This window comes from Nelusetta ayraudi, unplaced genomic scaffold (genome assembly GCF_046127955.1).
Source record: "Nelusetta ayraudi isolate G7.1 ecotype Tasmania unplaced genomic scaffold, CSIRO-AGI_Nayr_v1 ptg000052l, whole genome shotgun sequence".
Classification (NCBI taxonomy): domain Eukaryota; kingdom Metazoa; phylum Chordata; class Actinopteri; order Tetraodontiformes; family Monacanthidae; genus Nelusetta; species Nelusetta ayraudi.
Window position 1 is genome coordinate 4,972,344 of NW_027466102.1, and position 20,237 is coordinate 4,992,580.

Sequence of the window (20,237 nt, forward strand, 5' to 3'; positions counted from 1 at the left end):
TTTAATTTCCACCCGGGAGCGGAGCTACGTGGTGGTCAGGGGTGGGGTGTGTGCTGGGGGCGTGGGGGGTAATTTGACAAAAGGCCTTCACACTGCAGCATCTCAAGTCACGTCTTTGTTAAATTATGTACAGCAGCTTTTGTCAGATATGTATTTAGTATATATAATGCATTTCTGGCTTGATGGCTGGCATGGATTTTGTTCTTGGTGCAAACCAAAAACTTGAAGAAGAACTTGAATGTAACACAAAGGCTATGACAGCAGGAACAAGCTGGCAGGTGTGTTGTTCATATTGACATTGGTGAAGATTTGCTGTCCTCTAATCAATAGAAGTGTTGACCTATTGTTATAGGGTCACCCTGAAAACATTTAATAGATACACAGTGTTGTTGGGATTACTCCATAAAAGTAATCCAACTACTGATTACTCCTTTAAAAAGTAGTCTAATTACTTCTTTAATTGCTTTGTTTCATAAGTAATCAATTAGTAATTACTGTAGTAAAAGATAAAGTAACAGTGGCTCAGTGCTTTGGAGTTTTGAAATTCCAAATATTGTCTCTGTCCTGAATGAATGTTTTGAACAATTTCAGACATTTTGTGGAAAACAAGACATTTTTAGCTTGCAAAATATTTTGAAAGACTAATGAAATCATTACTTGATGAAGTAATTATGATATAAAGTGCCAGTTTTGCCACATTAATCCCGTTACATTTCTCCGTTATTTAAAAAAAAAAAAAAAAAAAGTAGTTTAATTACAGTGGTGGCTTACTTAGTAATGGATTTCTCACCAACATTGTAGATATAAAAAACTACTAATAACTAAAATAATGAAAAAAGTAATGTAATCATTTCAGGTATCTACCTATTGCTACTTCTATGTGAGCCAAGAACCCCCCCCCCCCCACACACACACACACTTTCCCCCCCCAAAACGGAAAAATTTCTAGCTCTGCCACTGTTTCCACCCCAGTGAAGAACAGGAAATGATGCAATCAGTGACAATGGACCCAGAAAGCCTTTGAGTTACAGGTGATTGCAGAATGAGCATATTCAAACCTGCACATATGCCAAGCAAGCAGACAGAAAGCACGCTGGGATGAACCAAGTGGTGATAAAAACCAAAGGTGAGGGGTGTTGATGGACTCTGTGACCTTTTATTTGCTTCCTCTGCACCAAGCTGTCCCTTTTTCTTTGCAAGAATTAGGTCAAGACGCAGTTCTGACAAAACTCCCCCGTGATTCTTTTATCTGACGCTGACGTCTCCTGCGTTGATCTCTGTCAATGACGATTCCGCCACGTGAAAGGCTCCCGCGCGCGCGCAGAAATTGGCACGACGCAAAGGATTGGGTGATTGTACTGGCCGCGTGCGTCGGAGATTGTCGCTTCGTGTTTGCGTTTTCATGTCGCATCAGGCAAAATTAAAGTTCGCAGGACGTTTGGGAGGCGATGACTAGCGCGGTGGTAGACTGAAACCCTTATTATTATTATTTACCCTGAGGTTTAGTTACATTTAAAGCTTCATGTTATGTGCTCTCGACTCTCTTATTTGTTCTTCAGTGGCAAAGTAATGTAGACTTTTAATATATATATATATGTATATATATATATATATATATATATACATATATATATATATATATGAACAAACTAACATGTCTGGCTCTTAAACCCGATGTGGCAGGTTAGAACATTTAAACAAGGAAAGAAATCCTTCGCATCCTCTGCCTTCGCCCTAAGACAGCTGGGAGAGGCTCCAGCAGACCCCCGTGACCCTGGATAGGAATAAGCGGGTATAGAAGATGAATGAATGAATGAATGAGAAATCCTTCATTCAGTCAAAACTCACGTGAGAGCAACATTTGCATGACATTATGTTTGCTCTCACAACTGTTCCCTTCAGTAGGTGTCCAAGACGCTTGCCTATAGCCATTGCTCAGTGATATGATTATAACGTTATTATTAACACGGATCAGATTTGTGATTTAGAAATAAAACATTCGCAGTCTCACAAATTAGTTTTAATCCCTACAATGTGAAAACAATTAGTTTACCTCGACAGTGAGACGTTCTCGAACGCAGCACAAAAGGTTGGAAAAGAGGTTTTGCTGTTGTTTACTGTTGCGTTAGCCGCATAGGATTCACTCTGAGGTATATTTTCCTCCTTGAGTGGAGCGTTTTTCGAGAGAAGGGCCTGCGGGCAGAAAAAGAAAAAAAAGCCTTTCTTGGCAATGGCGAGGATTCTTGATATTCGGATTTTCATTTTGAGTCAAGGGATGCGAGTTCACGCGTATCGATTACATGATTTTTGGGCAGGCCTTACATTTGACATGTGACACTGCACAATACCGAGTCTCGCCATCTTATTGGTTCAAAAAGGTTCGAGCGTTACGCTCTTTCAATCTATTTTCTTTTCAGCGTATGCATTTTTTGTGTGTGCTAGGACCTTTTATCAGCCACAGTAAACGAACCTAATATGAGAATTTTTTTTTTTTTTTTTTTTTTTAGAGCACATTCAGTTTGAAAGCAGGCAACAATAACGGAGCATTTTTGAGGCTCCTGTCAATGTGAACAATTCAAACCAGGCAAACCTGCAGGATTTGGCAAAAATTAAAATTCATTTTTCTTAATATATACTCTTTTACTTTTTTTTCCTTTTGCATCACCAAGACTGGAAGCAGCGTGCATAAATTCATTAAAAAAAAGAGAGAGAAAAAGAAAGAAGAAGAAACAGACAGCACGCTTCGCCTCGTGTTTGCCGTTTCCATTGGCGTGTTTGTTTATTGTTCCCGCCAACCTGTCGCCCCCCCCCCCTTTTTTCCCCCCCTTCTTTTTTTCCGTCGCTCGGCAGCTTCCTGTCTTTGTTGTGCGGGGGTGGGGTGGGGAGATCGCTCGCGGACATGCGGGTGCTGAACTCTGCACCTGCGTCACGCGGCGTTCCACTCCACGGGTCACGCCGAGCCCGCGGGACACTCTCCCCACCACCACCACCACCACCCGGAGATCCTCATATTTTTTTCTCCACCATCCTTCCTTCTCCTCTCTCTCTCTCTCTCTCTCTCTCTCTCTCTCTCTCTCTCTCTCTCTCTCTCCTCTCGTTCCCATTTCTCTTTCTCATTAGCTCTCCTCCCTCTCGCTTTCTCCCCGCACCTTCTTCTCCTCCTCCTTCTTCCTCTTCTTCTTCGTGGGCCTCTCCCGCGCCCCGCCGTCATTAGCGCGCACCGGCGGTGGTGGATCTCCCCCCTTGCCGCCCCCGACGCCGCAGCCGCCGCGTGAGCGGGCCCGCGAGGCACGATTCTATTCCCCCGCGCGAAGGAGGAGGAAGAGGCTGGCCGAAAAAAAAAAAAAAAAATACAGCCAATTATCTCCCGGGAATAAGACTGTATCCATCGCGGCAGAAAAAGGCTTTTCGATATATGCGGTAGTTTACGCCAGCGATAACGATCAAGACCTTGCAAAGGCTTTAAAATGCCAGTAATATTTTATATCTAGCAACTCAGGTTTAGTTCTTTTTTGTTTGTTTGTTTGTGTTTTCTGGCTCCTTTGACCTACACATTCAGAAGTAAAAGAGACTGCACATTGTGGGGGAAAAAAATACATATACAATACCATACTTTTTTTTTTTTCTCTCAACCCAGAGAAAAGCTGTAACTTGCTCGTTTGAGAAACGTTGCAGCTCCATCGGTTGACGGCAGGATGCTGTGGCATTATTTGAAATTGATCCTGTCACGTGACAGACGGTTTTAAAGCATTAGAAATCAGAAATGATTAAAAACAAATTAGAAATGCTATATGTATGTGTACATATATATATATATATATATATATATATATATATATATATATATATATAAACTTCTTGATTGGCCCTTAAGGTTTAGCAAAAATAAACACTTAAATTTTAGCCTCCTTAAAAATACAACATCATGTTGTTGTATGCTATTACATTTTATATATACATATATATATATATATATATATGTATATATATATATATATATATATATATATATATATATATATGTATGTATATATATATATGTATGTATATATATATATATATATATATATATACATATATATATATATGTATATATATATATACATATATATATATATATATATATATATATATATATGTGTGTGTGTATGTTGTATTTTTAAGGAGGCTAAAATCTAAGTGTTTATTTTTGCTAAACTTTAAGGGCCAGTCAAGAAGTTTAACTTGGAAAAACTTCAGAAATTCATCTCATATTACTCATATTAGCGCGTTTGTGACAATGTTTTGATTATGTGTTTTCATATATATGTATATGTATATATATATATACATATATATATATATATATATATATATATATGTATATATATTTCCAAATGGCCAGATCCGCTGTATAAAAGTACGGCTACACTGTATTATATGAAATCTTACACAGTCCAGTCAACCTCAGTTTCACACACTAAATACAAAACTGAGCTGAAATATATCCTAGAGTTCTGATTTGTAGTTGTTCCAAGTTACAGAAATTAGACACTGACTGCTAATTAGTCCTTGTTGCAATAAATAGACGGGTTTTTTTCTATATTGTTGTTGTTGTTGTTTTTTACATCGTCATCTCCATCCTGTTTGACTATTTATTCTTGCCCGTAGTTCTGTCGTGTTTTCTTTCAAATATTTAGACGCCTCAGATGGCTCAGTTCTGGAGGGATGTTTTCAAGGAGAGGCACAGCACAGCACAGCACACGAGTGTGTCCGTGACTCTCGTGTTCTTCTTCCAGTGCCCCGGGTGCACACCACCGCTATGGAGTATTTAGGATTCAGTATTCATGATGTATAGTTGCATTAATATTATTGCTCAGGGACAATACAGACACGTACGGGAGTTGTGGCGAACCGGGGAGCAATAACAGATCTCTATACTTCCGCACAATGAAAAGATGGATTTATTGACGGGGCGCAGTCTGCGCTGATGTTTTGGAGCCAAGGTCAGGGGCCATTGATCCTGAGCCGCCAAACCTCAGTCAGAGAAAATGTAAATAAGTGTACCAAGTGCACTACTTCCTGTTTTCTACCATTCTTTGCCACTTTGTTACCTCACGACATTGTGGAGCCTGAAGGAGAGCATGGAGAGCATTATATATATATGTGTAAATAGATTAGGGAAGTCTGATATTATCGGTAGATAAAGGCATTAAAAATTGATATAGAAAAATCTTGGTATCGGGGAAAAAATATGATAAAAATATGTTTTTTTTTTCATTTCTCCCAAATTTAGTTTAGCAAAGAATGAATTCCTCGAATTTCCTGGTATTACTAAATAGTAAATAACAATACTTTACTCGTCTCTACTACGCTTGATGATGTCATCAAACCGCATCGAAGCATAACAGCAAGCGACGCGCGCGTTTCATCAGAGTGGTTTGAGTGGTGGCTGGCTGCTAACAAAATAGCTTGTTCGTAACTGACGACATCATGCGGAACATCACAATACAAATTAACCATGATGTGTTAATTCCACAACCGCACATATCGGCATCGGTTGATATCGGTTGATATCGATATCGGAAATTGGGAGTTGGACCATATCGGGATATCGGATATTGGTAAAAAAAAAAAAAAAAAAAAGTCAATATCGGACATCACTAATATATATTTATATATATGTACATACATACATATATATATATATATATATATATATATATATATATATATATATATATATATATACATATATGTATATGTATATATATATATATGTATATGTATATATATATATATATATATATATATATATATATATATTTATATATGTATATATATATATATATATATATATATATATATATATATATATACATATATATGTACACTGAAGGAGGGATGAACGGAAGATTGTGTCTGAAAACTAAAGTAGTGCACATACACTGAACATTAAATATGTCGTAGTTGCCGTAGATTATTGAAAACGACCCCCCCCCCCACACACACACACACACACACACACACACACACACTTTAATAGTGGTGCCTGGACGAAGCCCAGCAAGTTCTAAATTCTAACCATTCAGAAAGAGTCATTTTTTTCTCTCAATACCCCCTCAATGCACTTGACGGCTGGAACCTGCGCTCAGCTGCTCCGCCATATTTTATGAACAAGGCAGTGAATAATGGGCTTTTACACTCTTGGCGAATTGAACTGAGTGCGACCCCACCCCGCCAATTCAACCCCCCCCTCCCCCGCCCGCCTTGGTGGTGGTGGTGGTGGTGGTAGGGGGGGAGGGGTCCTGGGAATTTCCCTGGAGAAAAGGCTCGGGCTGCACTTCCGTCATAATAAAACACATGGTTTATTATCAATGTGATAGAAATGAAATCACTGGACACTTAGAAGCATGTCTACCCATCATCAGCACCATGACAACAGCTCTAGAAGAACAGGGAAGGAAGAAAAAAAAAAAAAACACAGAATCCAGTCCCTCCCTCCCACCTTCCCTCCCCCCACCCTCCCCACCCCAAAAAACTCCCACCCCAACACACTGCCGGCTCACAAAGGTCAAAGGTCACAGATAAATAGGCTCACTCCAAAAAAAACAAAAAAAACAAAAAACAAAAGGCTGGCGCACTTATTTACACAACCGATCAGTTAAATTAATATAAATAAATATTTACACACATAAGTTAGCGCCCTTGCGCGTGGGGGGGGGACGGGGGACGGAGAGCCGGGTCGTCACATCTCCCATCTCTCGTCCCTGCAACTGTTGCGAGTCCTCGTGCACACACACACACACACACACACACACACACACACACACACACACACACACACACAGTCACTCGTGCACTCACACACAATGTTCTATTTCTTTTTTCTTCTTCTTCTTCTTCTTCTTCTTCTTCTTCTTCTTCTTCTTCTTCTTTTCGCTGGCTGCTCGCAGCGCCTCAGTCTCACAGGATGCAGGCGTGGGGGAGCAAAATGGATGTAACACAGTAAACCACCATGTCCTGGGGGTTGGGGGTGGGGGTGGGGGTGGAAGCGGGGGGGTCCGAAAAGAACGCAACACAGATGAAAAATCCCTCTGCGCTCCCTGACGCTAGTAGCCCACAGGTCGGCTTCGTCCTCTGCCCTGGTCCACCTTCTCGGCCCCTGTGTGTGTGTGTGTGTGTGTGTGTGTGTGTGTGTGTGTGTGTGCGTGTGTGTGCGTGTGTGGCAGGTCAGTGGCAGTGGTGTAAAGCTAGAAGTGACGGAAGGTGTCGCCGCCCGTCGTCCCCTTCTTCTTCCTCGCCCCGCCGCCGCCCCAAACGCTTCATTTCCGCTGCTTCTCCTCTTTGTCGCCGGCCTTGCCGCCCGCGTCGCCGTGCCGGCTGTTGGGCGGGTTGTTGAGGAACATCTTGTCTAGTCCTTTGAGCGCCTCGGTGAGGTAGTTCTGCAGGGTGGTGAGAGCGGCGCAGAGGGCGGGCGTGCCGAAGCCGTGCGTGATGAAGGAGAAGTGGGAGAGGCAGCTCTGGATGCCCGGCTCCAGGATGGGGCTGGGCCTGGAGTTGCCCAGGGGGCTCCTGTCCTGGGCCAGCAGGTCTGTGAACTCCTTACATAGCTGTCTGCAAAGGGGGCGGGGCACAAAAGTGACACGTGACGTGAGGGTTGGTTTTTGCCTGCTCTTCAACGCTAGTCTGTTGAGATCGGCTCAGAATTAGATCAGATCAGATTCAACTTGTCATTGCACAAGTACAGAGCGACGAAGTGCAGTTAGCATCCAACCAGAAGTGCTTAGCAGCGAATGAAATACAAATGTACAGTACATACACATTATATAACATATACAGGGTGGTCCCCCAAAAAATGTGACATCAGTTCTCAGGCCAGTAATTTTGGCAATTCTTTTTGAAATAACCTCCAATTTTAACAGAATGTATAGAAACAGATTTGGATGTTATATTTAATCCATGTTTATTTTTCTCCTTTTTTCCGGTTGAGCCATGCTGTTCACTCCCAGAGAGAAGTCATTTTGCGTCTTGGAAGATGCTCGCACACAGTCTCCCAGGTGTGACACGGCACACCCAGTTGACGCGTGCCGTGTCACAGGCGGTGCACATACTGAACACTGATGAAATCGGTCCCATAATAAACTTATGACGTTCAACACCCACACTGTTCAATGTCATTGAGCTAGACTGAGCAGTTTTCAAGATAATTGCTTTTAAAATGATGTCAATTTTCTGGGACGTCCTGTATATATTTGTATTTATGTATATATTGTATAAATTGTATTGAAATGAATACTATTTTTTTTTTTATGAATTTAGTAATATACACTGATCATTAGTGCATGAGGGTATTGACCGTCTCTATGTGAATAATGTCTGAATTGGGGGGGAAATTTTGATTAAAAAAAGCTGCTGACTTTTCTCCGACCATGAGACAAAATCTGGTCCGTTTCTGTTAAATATGGTGCCGGCCTCTATAAATTGTCACGATGTTGGGTTGTTGGGAGATTAATGGCCGCTATCCCATTAGAGTAAAATGCCTGCATACGCTCATTAAATTTAGCTTAATCATCCCCTATGGCCTCGTAAAGTGGTGGATCTCTGCCCCGCGCCAGGTTTCACAGGAAATAGTGCATTTGCAGCGAGCGTTCCTGTCTGAAACACATGCCCTCCCGCTAATGCACCCAAAACAGGTGCAGCTGAATTACATTTGTGTGAGACAGCACTGTTTTGCTTGCAGGGCGAAGGTTACTTGCTAACGAGGGGATCCCCGCGCTTGGCCGTTAGACTGGAGAGGGACTCAAAGTTTGGTGCATCGGAGTCTGTGCGGAATAATAATGAAATATTGCATCAATATCTTGAATGGCAGGGCAACGTCGGTACAGGATATTTGGAAGAGAGCAGGAAGGCTTTGACACACCCTGCATTGATTTCACACCAAATTGACGAGAATTCAATCTCCAGAGTTTTATATACGGAAGGTGGTTTCAAAATGATTTTTTTTTTGGAAATTATTTAATCCGTCCAAAAGAGATATGATTTTTTTTCTCCTTATTTTGAGTCATTTTTAAGTATATATAAGTATATCAATATATATTGCAATATATATTTCTCTCAATTCTCCACTGCTTTCAACCCTTTTTTGCAGAGACTTACATATTCATCATTTCTATATATCTATATATATATATTTTTTTTTTTTTTCAAAAAAAGGAGTGATTTCTGAATACACCTTAAGAGGCCGACTTAATGTGATTTAATGGTTGGCAATATTGCAAACGACAGAATACATGCAGCACCACAAGATGAAAGCCACGTTTCTCGAATTGACCATTTCAAGAAACCTGGATTTTTGGCAGATTTAACGTAAAACCGGTGGCAGTTTTGTGGTTCAACCGTACAAACTTAAAAAAAAGAATCTGCATAAGCATCAACACAAAAGAACGTTTTAAATCGCGCATGTCTTTATTCCTGCCGGTTGATTTGATCTAAAAGACACAGAACGATAGCGGCGAAGCAGGTGTTGTTTTTGCCACGTTTCAGCAAAATCGTTGCAGGCCCACATTTTAGATTCAGGAGACCTCATTCTCTTCCCGTTTCTCCCCCCTCTACCAGATTTGTACTTGCACGCTCCGCGCGCACACACACACACACACACACACACACACACACACACACACACACACACACACACACACATGCTGAGGCCTAAGGGCAGGGCTCCAAACAAATGAGTGACAGGCTGTGCAGGCCGAGCCCAGCTGGGGTGAGGGGAGCGGAGAGGAGAAGCCGCCACCCGGGGCTACACTCGCGGCCTTCGCTGTTGTTTTTCTGACGACTTGAAACACTTCGCTGCTAAATAATGAATTTCTAACAGGCAGCACCGGCGCACTGTTGGAACAGGTTTGAATCGGAGCATCAAACATCCAGCGCGGAACGCAGCCGTACATGCCGAGCACGTTGGGACGCGTGCACGCACACGCGCACACGCACACACAGGCTGGCAGATAGTTTATGCAGTGCAAAACCAGCAGACAGCGCTATTTTATGGAAGCTAAAAATACGAGCCTCCATGCAGGGGAGCTTTGTTGGGTGGCTCACAGCTACGCTTGCAAGCTTTGTGTCTAGAAAATTCCACAAAAGAACAGAATGGATGTTTAATACAAAGACGTATTAAATAGCAAAGGCCATTTTTTTTTTTTTTTATCACCAGCTGTGTTCAAAAAAAAATTATTCCAGGACTTTATTCAAATTTCTAAATTCTCACGCCTTCTTTAAAGCTAAGTCGCTTCAAGGAATCGGAGTTGCCCGCCGCTCGAGGTAACCCTGAGAGTTCCTCCTTTTGCATTCCACTTTTTTCCACGGCCATAAAAAAAAAAAAAAAATCAGATTTATGCAAGAGTAACCGAACGAGAAGTACTTGCAAATGCCGGCCGGACCTGCGCGCGGCAAACCTGGAGCTCATGCGCTAAATGCGCGTGAGCCGCGCGGGCCTCATTAAAGTGTCGGGCATCAAATAAGCTTCACCCTCACTCCAGCTTAAGGGCAATTGGGCGAAATGAAGCGCTTGTCGGGACGGCGTGGAGAGCCATTCAAAGTCATTAGTTTCGATTCTTCTCAATTCATTTCCATTCCAATCAAAATGTCGACCCCCCCCCCCCCCCCGATCCTCAACTTTTAATGCGCACTTCTGCTCTTATCTCTCGCTTGAGTTAAATAGAACTGTTTTCATTTTTTTTTTTTCCCAACCCGATTCCTCCCCCCCCATGCAGGCAGCTTCTCAACCCTGCTCTTTCATTAAAGGTTACACCCATATGGGCTCATGGGTTCATTAGGGAGGGGGAAAAAAAACCCTCACTCTTCTTCCTCTTCTTCTTCTCCTCCACAAATGTCAACGCCATGTTCTGGTGCACGTGATCCAGAGATAGGCACGGCAGGCGAGGACGGGGCGGTTTCACCCTCGGGTGGTGAAGTCGGGGGGGGGGTTCTCAAAGAGGAAAATGAAGGAAAAGTTTAAAACGATTCCGCTCACCAGCAGTGCTTGCGAAGGAGACGTGTCCTATTTTTCACCCCTCTTGTGTGTTATAGTTATGTAACGCAAAACAGCACTAATTAATTACAGCTTTAGGACCAAACCCTTTTTTTCTGAAACGATGAGATCTGGACGTATCTTAATGTGACACTGTCTCTCCTTTTCCCCTGAACTTGCCTCATATATGTGTGTATATATATATATCCGCCCCTTGTGCCATTGCACATTAGGGCCCCTGATATTAAAATGAAACTATCAGTAAAGACCTTAATGTTAACATTCCTTCGGCAATAAAAAAAGGGAAGCCAATCTTCGTACCAATAAATTACAAACAACCTTTAATAAGTGAGTTGGGAAAATGTCCCCATAAACCATAAACTGTGAGGTCCCGGCGCTTTTTTATACGGGGCAATACAGAGCATAAGCTCATTACCGCCGGTGCACCTCCGCGCGTGGCAGGCCTCGCACGTTCTATGACACCACATAAACACCGGCAGGGCGGGCGGACCAATCAAACGGTCCATCAAACTCACTTTGTCGCCAGCAGCATGTTTTTCCGCGTGTGCAGCTCGTTGGGGTCGGCGTGCTGCCGGTTCAGGTACTCGCTCACGGCCTTGGTGGGGAACTCCGTCTCGCAGATGTAGCCGAAATCCCGCGCCAGGTGGACCGCTTCACCTGGGGGAAGGGGGGCGGGGGGGAAACGAGTGTCGTGATTGCAGAGCAAACAGCGAGGCGCTTCCTCATTCCATTTGCACTCATTAGGCTGTAAAGGTTTATTCACGGGCAAGAACGAGATGCGGATGACATGTTCTCCTCTTTCGGTTCTCCTCATCTAAAACAGAGTGATTCCCCCCCCTCCTTATTTTCTAAACGTTTAAAGATTAAAATAAAGTTCCACTTATCTTGTGTGTAGAATAGTTCACAAGGATTTATAATTATTTGTAATTCTACATCAAGGCTGAAGAAAACGTGTATACATTTTATAAAAACCCAGGGTGAAATTTTATATTTTTCCTTCTAAATATATATTTTCAATTGTATACTTAAAAAAAACTAAGTTTTGTTGAATATTGCACAATAAAAGCACGAGAACCAACATGCATTTTTTTTTAAAAAAAAAAATCGTCTTTTTTTAATTTACAATGTGCTATTTGATGGACGTGCCTGTAATTTAGTAAGTCCAGCTACCTTTCTTCAGACACTCAACTTTTTTATTAGAATTTATTTATTCTGTTATTGCATTCTTGACAAACTTCAACAAAGTGATCGGTTGCCATTAAAGTCGCAGCCCTGTTGAAATTGTGCCGTCATTTGGGAGGAGGAGCAAATTCAAAGTCGATTCTTAATAAAAGACTCAGAACAAAGGACTTGTGCGCTTGCGATGTAGTTCACAGCAATAAATCACTCACCTTCTACCAGAGACGTTAGTAACGTGACGTTTGCAGCCTTGCGCCTTCCGGCGGGCAAATTGAGTCCAATCTTCTCCAACTTTTCTCTCAGGCATTTGCCGCCATTTTTAGACTTTGCTCTGGGTAAAGAAATGAAGGAATGTTGCTATTAGAAATCATTGTTCACTGCATGTAAACATGTGCACGTGGAGCACATTTGGGGTTTTCAGTGTATACATCTATATCTATCATATGTTCATATATATATATGTATATATACATATATATATACATATATATATATATGTATTGTATTTGCAGCTTGATAACTTTATTTCTTTATTTAACAGGCAAGACCTCAGGTTAAGGGTTAAAGTAAATGGTTCAGGAACATAAGGTCTTTTTTTTACAGGCAGGTATAAAATCACTGGATACACTTGCACGCGTGTCTGCATTTGCAGGCTTTCATACATTTACAGAGATGAATGATGAGCGCATGCTCCGGGGGATTGGGGGGGGGGGGGGGGGGGGGGGGTTGGGAGTAGTGGGGGGAGGTGGGTGTGTTTGCAGTCGCACCTTCTCAACACGCCCCCCAACAGGGAGGCGTTGAGGCACTCGGGCGGGGACAGTCTCCTCTGCACCTCCCCTACAGTCACTTTGTACTTGGAGGTGGAGCTGAGCAGCGACAGGCGGCCCGGCACCGAGCAGAACACCTCGTTGATGTTGACGGTCACCCCGCCGATCAGGCCGTCCTTGCCGAGCATCAGGGCGCCCATGTTCTTGTGTGGCATGGGGACTGAAAGTGGGGGAGACGCGTTACACAAACAGTTGTTAAAAAAAAAAAAAAAAAAAACCTCGCCGACGCCCTCTGCCTCCTAACTTCGCTCAGTAGTTGATGGGGAATTCCGGTTCCGGTTTTTCAGAGAACCGGTTTACCTACACCGGTTCTTTAGGTGGCTCTTTTATTATTTATTTTTTTTGTTGTTGCTTATATTATAATTATGACCAAATGATTTATAAAAATTAATGACTAGTGTGTGTGTGTGTGTGTGTGTGTGTGTGTGTGTGTGTTATATTAAGGTATTTATTCTTCGGTTTATCCCGTTTTTTGGACATTTCTCGATCGCACAAAATCTCCACTAACGAATCGCCGCAAACTCCGACAGCGACCGGAAGTGAATCGACCCGTTTTCCGGTTCGACTCCCGAAGAAAATAATTATAATTACAATGATAACAATACCAGCTCCCAATCAGGAGCCGGCTCTCTTCGTTCACTTCATAGAACCGGTTCGTTCGCGAACGACCGGTCACTGTTAAAGCAGCCCCAAAGCCGGGCAGCCTCGTCGCATGCCTGCGTCAAAAAAAAAAAAAGAAAGAAAGAAAAAAAGAGCGTGGGTCCATGCAGCGCGAGGGGCCCCTTCTTGATGGCTCCGCGGGGGATAATGCCGCAGATTAGCTTCTAAACGAGCTCACGAGATCTCCGCGAGCGCTGCCATTTATTACATCAGCGGCTTAAATGCCCCGCGGGGAGCTCAGTCACTCAACATCCCGTAACTAAATCAGCGCACATCATCAGAGCCGCCTGGCCGCCTGTCAGCGACACACTGGCTGCCGCGATCGTTCAACTCCCGCAACTCCACGCACAGTCGCAGTCTGTCTGCTGTTATGTAAAAAAAAAAAACAAAAAAACAACAACAACAAAAACATAGGATGCATTGTGTGTTTGGTCCACGGCAGGTCCGGGGCCTGCATGGGTGTGGCTCTATAGAGGTAGCGGTAGCTTAAGTTTTGCATCCCTTGAATCAAAATTGGTCAAATTTCATGTCTGGAAGTGAAATTCCTAACATATGTAACGCAAACATATGTTTTTGCGAAATTATTATTTATTATTTTTTATTTTGTGCCATGTCCTTATATATTCTGTGAAAGTTGCAGCAGAAGTGTTTGCGTTCATCGTCTCTCACCTTTCTTGATCACCGATTGATCCAAGACGTTCGTTCCGTTAGAGTCTTCAATGGTCTGTGCGAAAGAAAAATCATGAATTTAACGATTTGCTCCAGCACAACTAACTGGGATGATGAACTGCCTTTTTTTTTTTTTAATGTGCACTATTAATTTAAACAAGCACATTAAGAAAAACCCGTGCATGACTAATCAAATACATACGCGTGTAGAACTGCTTATTTGCACAACGAGGAATACTCATCAATAACGATGATAATAACAACCCATCTAAATTCTATTCAACATCCGATGACTCAAACCCTTCTTTCAAAATCCTCCCCTTTCTCAGATGCTTTATTCTTCTAAACAGCCCTCGTGTTTTTTGTGGGGTTTTTTGTTTTTTTTTTTGTTTTGTTTTTTTTGCTCGCTCGCGTGAAAAGAATTTGCTGAAAAACAAATTCATATGGGGTTAATAAATGCGTGACATAAATACTGAGAGCCAGAAATTAGAAGCTATTGTGGAGGTTAAACGGCAAACAATTCTGCGGTGGTTGTGTCCCGAGGCGAAGAGCAAGAGGGAGATGAAATCCTACACTGACTGCACTCACAATGGAACTGCATCTTAAACCGTGCAGACAATTTGATCTGATTAAAATGTCAGCTTTCATCCAACCGGAATATACGTCTACGAGACAATATGAGTAAAATAAATATATGACATGAAAATAAATAAATAATAATAATAATAATAATAATAATAATAATAATAATAATAATAATAATAATTGTAAGCGCCTGTTTCTGATACACAAAACACATTAAAATTACCACAGTGTTGCTACTATTTTTGATCTGTGGGCTATGAAAGGACGTGACAATTCAAAATCACTTAAGCTACATTTGAGCGTCACGCATCAATTTGTGGAAGCCCGGTTCTCCCACTTTATCAGCAACTTCTCATCAAGCCCCTCTGAAGACGGTTCGTTTGGCCGAGGGCCATTTGCGTCTATGGCTCTGTGGGGCTGCAGCTGCGGAGGGAGTCGAGCCCTGAGGGAGCTGCGCCGGGTTCACTGACCCCGACTGTGAAAAGGCGCCGCGGACGCGCAGAGATAGACAACCAGTCCACAATAACCAGCCTCTGTCTTTCAATGTGTTCTTTGGATTCAGAGGTGCTATTTGGGATCACATATAGTTAATTTGTATAAAATTATTGAATACATATTGAAATAATACAACTAAGCATGTCTTGTGTTATAACTGGGGAAAATTACATATTTGCTTTTCAATTCAATTTTTCATTTTTAAAAACAAAAACAAAAATTGTATTAAATGCCATACGCATTTTTCCTAACTCCTTTAACCAAATACAAATTACGAAAAAAAAAACAAATGAGACAAAAAAAAAGCATTTCAAACGGTACCGTTTAAAATAACGACTGTAACACTCACCTGAACGTCCTCCATGCCGTGCAGCCCGTGCAGCAGTCCGTCGCCCATCACGTGCTCCAGCCCCGGGTGAGCCGAGTGCAGCAGCACGTCGGGCCGCCTCACGCCGCCGTAGTCCCGCCTCGGCTCCAGGCCGGACAGCTGCGGCAGCGACGCCCGGGGCTGCGCCAGCAGAGCCGAGCCGCCGTCCATCCGCTCCCCGGCCACGTCCTGCCGCTGCCGGGCCCCCCATGCGCCCTGCTGGCTCTGGTGCAGGGAGTTGAGGGAGTAGGGGTCGCCGGCGTGCGAGTACGGGTCCTGGCTCTGGTAGTGAGCGAGCGGCTGGTACGGCGGCGGGAAGTAGGGCGGCTGGAAGTCCGACGAGGGCGCGTGGGACAGCGGCGGCGCGCTCGAGTAGGGCCCCGCGTGAGACACGGAGCCCAGCTGGGACAGGCGCGAGCTGTGGCTCGAGACGCCGTCGTGCCGGTCCTGGGGAAAGCGAGGCGCGGAGGAGAGGAGCGTTAATTGATGAGCGACTCTCACGACAAAATGACGAGCGGCGTTTGAGCGGCGTGTATTGGGAGTGTTTTTTGCCCTCTGGTCACGAAGCCAAAGTCGCCCGATTCGCGTCAAATCGCCTCAACTAAAACCATAGAGGAGCCCCGGGGCTTAATTTAAAAAAATAAATAAAATAAAATCCATCCGTCCATCCATCCATCTTCTATACCCGCTCAGGGTCGCGGGGTTCTGCTGGAGCCGACCCCAGCTGTCATCGGGCGAAGGCAGGGTGACACCCTGGACAAAGTCGCCAGTTCATCGCAGGGCCACATAGAGACAAACAACATTTCACACTCACATACACACCCAAAGTGAATTTAGAGTTTCAAATTCACCTCGCATGCATGCTATTGGACTGTGGGAGGAAGCAGAAGAACCTGGGGAGAACCCAGGCAGTCACAGGGAGAACCTGCAAACTACCCATAGAAAGGTCCGAAATCGAACCCGCGACCTTGCTGTGTCGCCTCATAAAATAAAATAAATTTTAAAATGAGGGTTTCAATTAAGATTTCCCATAACGAAAACATCTCGAGTGGCCCTGCGATGAAGTGGCCACTTGTCCAGGGTGTCACCCCGCCTTCGCCCTATGACAGCTGGGAGAGGCTCCAGCAGACCCGCGCGACCCCGAGTGCTGGAGGAAGCGGGTATTGAGAATGGATGGACGGAAATGAATGGAAAACGAATGGAAAAGCTCTCGACTCGGTGTTTGCAAAAATAATGATGATAATAATAATAATTCACAGATGGGCTCGATGGAAGCGAACTCACCGCAGCGGAGTAGGAGTGGACTAACATCTGGAGCTGGTGCGGAGGGATAAACAGCGGGGACAGATCAGACTCGTCGGGCCGAGGCGGCGACACTCATTCCGGGTTAAGAGAAAATAATGATCAATAAATAAAAAATAAAATCAAAAATAAATAGAAAAGCTACGCGTTCGTATGTGCAGACACGGCCATCCAGGGAAGAAAAAAAAAAGCAACCCTTCCTGCGCCCCCGGAGCCGCCGCGCGCTCTGACTTGTGAGCGCCCTCGCGCCCGCCTCTACCCCCGGCGCGCGGCGTAATTGTTATTCACGGCCGAGACTTGCGGGGATTATTAATGCGCGCGAGGGAAGGAAGGGCAGGGCGAGCGACTGGGCGACACAACGGAGCGTGGAGCCTCTCGCGCGGCGTCGCGAGGGGTGAGGGAGGGGGGTTGAGTGGGGTGGAGGGAGTGAAAAAAAAAATATATATATTTATATATTTATATATATAGCGGCACTTTTGTGCGGTGGGAGGAGGGGACTCTGAGCGAAATGTGACGCAAGAAAGGGACACTGCTCTGAGGAGACGCTTTAAAGCGTAAATCCACCTTTGACGGTGTGGAAAACTAACACCGGAGCTGTACAGTGGCCGTCGGGTTCCTATTAAAAAAAAAAAAAAAAAAAAAAAAACTCATAGGCCGCCGAGTTCAAGGCTCCCTCCCACATGCATAGAATTCACCCTTTTGTCTGTTCAAAAAAGAGACAAGAAAAAAAGAAACCGTTTTACGCACAGCCATGACTCGTGAAGTGTTTTGTTGTTGTTGTTGTTGTTGTTGTTGTTTTAAAACGTTCAACCAAAGTGGCAACCCGGAAGTCACTAGGGTTACAAACCAGCATCACTCAGGCACACAAACGCTTGAATAGCGCGCTGCAGCGAACACACAACTTGTCAACTCGTTCCACCACTACCAAAACGAACACAGACCACGACACCATTCTCTCGGTTTAAAGAGCGACCCGATCCCGCAGAGTTGCACTTCCGTTTCGTTTCGTGAATTTGCATGCGTTTTTGTGTTTTCTGTGCGTTTCTGGCCGGCCGCCGTATGAATCTCTGCTGCAGCCTGGCAGCGTCGAGCCAGCGAGGCTGCGCTCAGGGCTGAGGAAGTTACAGACGACTCCTCATTCCACACATCGCTCCGAGGATCTCTATTGTTTTTACGCAAAACTAAATTAATTAATAAAAAATCACGTGTGTAATGACAGCGAATCGAGAGCTCCCGCAGTGAGAAGTGAGCGATGACGGACATTTACCGTTCTTACGTTTCGCACATAGGGACGTGAATACGCACAGACACAGATGTTGATTGCGCACGCACATTTTTGTAGACGCACAAAAAGATGTCGATACACACACACACAGATTTGAGATGCGCATTTGCAAATGATATTTTTTTTTGCTACAATTCCATCCCCATAATAATAAATAGCAACGGCCGGCCGGGTTGCCTTGCAGCTGCACACCATTGAAACCACCCCATTCACACGCACCCAGCCGGCCGACCGGCCGGCACTCAGCGGGGCGCGGTGTGAGTCAAAGGAAGGCGATTGCAGCCTGTGTCGCGGCCCCTCCTGGATGACTTGTTCAACAACATCCACCGCCTTCCCCTCCGCAACGCCGTGGGAGAAAAGCCATGTGTGTGTGTGTGTGTGTGTGTGTGTGTGTGTGTGTGTGTGTGTGTGTCGTCTCCCGACTCATTTCTTGAAGGAAAATGAAATATTGTCGTAGAATCACAGCCGAGTGATTTACATGACACACAGTCGCCTCCCGCTGACCGAGCGTCTCGCCTAATTTCTCACCGACTATAAGCCAATTTGTTATGAAAATAAAGTCATTATTTGCTGGCATTAAAAAAAAAAAAAAAATTCAACTGCATTTTGGATTTCTTCTCTATATTGAGCCACAAAACCTAAAAAAAAAAAAAAAAAAAAAAAAAAAAAAAAAAAGGAGACACGACTAGGACTACTCTGAAAATGATGTAATTGATTACTGACTATTATCTGACTGTGAATGCAACCTGACTGTGAATATAACATGCTGCTATCCGAGAGATGCTGCCAAGCCAAATTTCATTGTATTCTGTACGATGACAATGAAGTTTCTTCTTCTTTTTCGAAGCGAATAAAATCGAATATTTATTTGAAGTCATGTTTCTATTATATTTTTTTTAAATCTCTTTAAAAAAAAAAGAATTAATAGTTTTATAATAATAGTTTCCCCAGATTAAATAGCCAGAAGAAGGTGTCAGCAGCCACACCAAAATAAATAAATAAATAAATAAATAAATAAATAAAATAACGAGCCATGAACCGACGCCAGTGAGCAACTTTCCCCTTCTGACATCCAACTGTCCCGCTGCAGCTCGTCCATCCCATCCGCGTCGCACCTCATCTCCCAGTAACGGGCCTTAAACGCCTCCCGGATCACTCCAACTCATCTCAACGGCACCGCGTCACCTCCCACAGCCGTGCCAACAATCCCGCGTTTTCCTCACAAGACACGAACGCAAGGAATGGACGCCAACGTTACCTCGTAAATATCTTCGTACTTGACATTCTCCACTAGTTTCCACAGCATGGTCGCTTCTTCGCTGCCGGTGAACCGAATGCAGCCAAGTGAGGAAGGGATGCTACATCTCTCTCTCCCTCTCCCTCCCTCTCTCTCTCTCTCCCTCGTCCACTCCCTCCCTCTCTTTTCTCTCTCTCTCTCTCTCTCTCTCTCTCTCTCTCTCTCTCTCTCTCTCTCACACACACACACACACACACACACACTTTCTCTTTCTCTCCGCCCTCTGCAGCAGAGAGGGCGGCAGGCTTTGTGAATGGGGAATCCCTGCATCGGTGCGCGCACAAACACACACACACACACACACACACACACACACACACACACACACACACGCACAGCTATTGAAAGATGTGCGGGGGCTCGTTGACAAAATGCGTGAGCGCGCTGGCTTGGCATATTGTACTCCAAAGGAAAAAAAAGATAATTCGTTCAAGTTTACGCTGATGGGTTTTTCTTTTTATTGATTTATTGTTTGTTTGTTTGTTTGTTTGTTTGTTTGTTTGTTTAAAAACAAAACAGCTGGGATCGGTATAAATAAT

At 43.9% G+C, this 20,237-nt stretch overlaps 1 protein-coding gene across 2 annotated transcripts; it reads right to left on the reverse strand.

The window, feature by feature from the left end:
* Window positions 1-6,718: 6,718 nt before the first annotated feature.
* tfap2b (transcription factor AP-2 beta) lies at window positions 6,719-19,774 on the reverse strand. 2 transcript variants are annotated; one of them, XM_076037763.1, is made up of 7 exons: window positions 19,660-19,774; window positions 15,797-16,261; window positions 14,368-14,422; window positions 12,979-13,198; window positions 12,424-12,542; window positions 11,548-11,689; window positions 6,719-7,596 (listed from the first exon to the last, which is right to left on the reverse strand). In XM_076037763.1, exons 1-7 carry the CDS (start codon window positions 19,705-19,707, stop codon window positions 7,305-7,307), a joined length of 1,341 nt encoding a protein of 446 aa, XP_075893878.1. In that variant the 5' UTR covers window positions 19,708-19,774; the 3' UTR covers window positions 6,719-7,304. The 2 variants fall into 2 exon arrangements, with proteins under 2 accessions (XP_075893878.1, XP_075893879.1); XM_076037764.1 differs by lacking the exon at window positions 19,660-19,774 and adding an exon at window positions 17,099-17,504.
* Between the last annotated feature and the right edge of the window lie 463 nt (window positions 19,775-20,237).

Bases quoted from the DNA above. Each gene is read 5' to 3' on its own strand.
- tfap2b (XM_076037763.1), bottom strand. From the start codon at position 19,707: ATGCTGTGGAAACTAGTGGAGAATGTCAAGTACGAAGATATTTACGAG. The intron at 14,423-15,796 runs GTGAGTGTTACA...TCTTTCGCACAG, and splicing joins ACGGCATGGAGGACGTTCAG to ACCATTGAAGACTCTAACGG. The intron at 7,597-11,547 runs GTGAGTTTGATG...CCCCCTTTGCAG, and splicing joins AACATGCTGCTGGCGACAAA to ACAGCTATGTAAGGAGTTCA.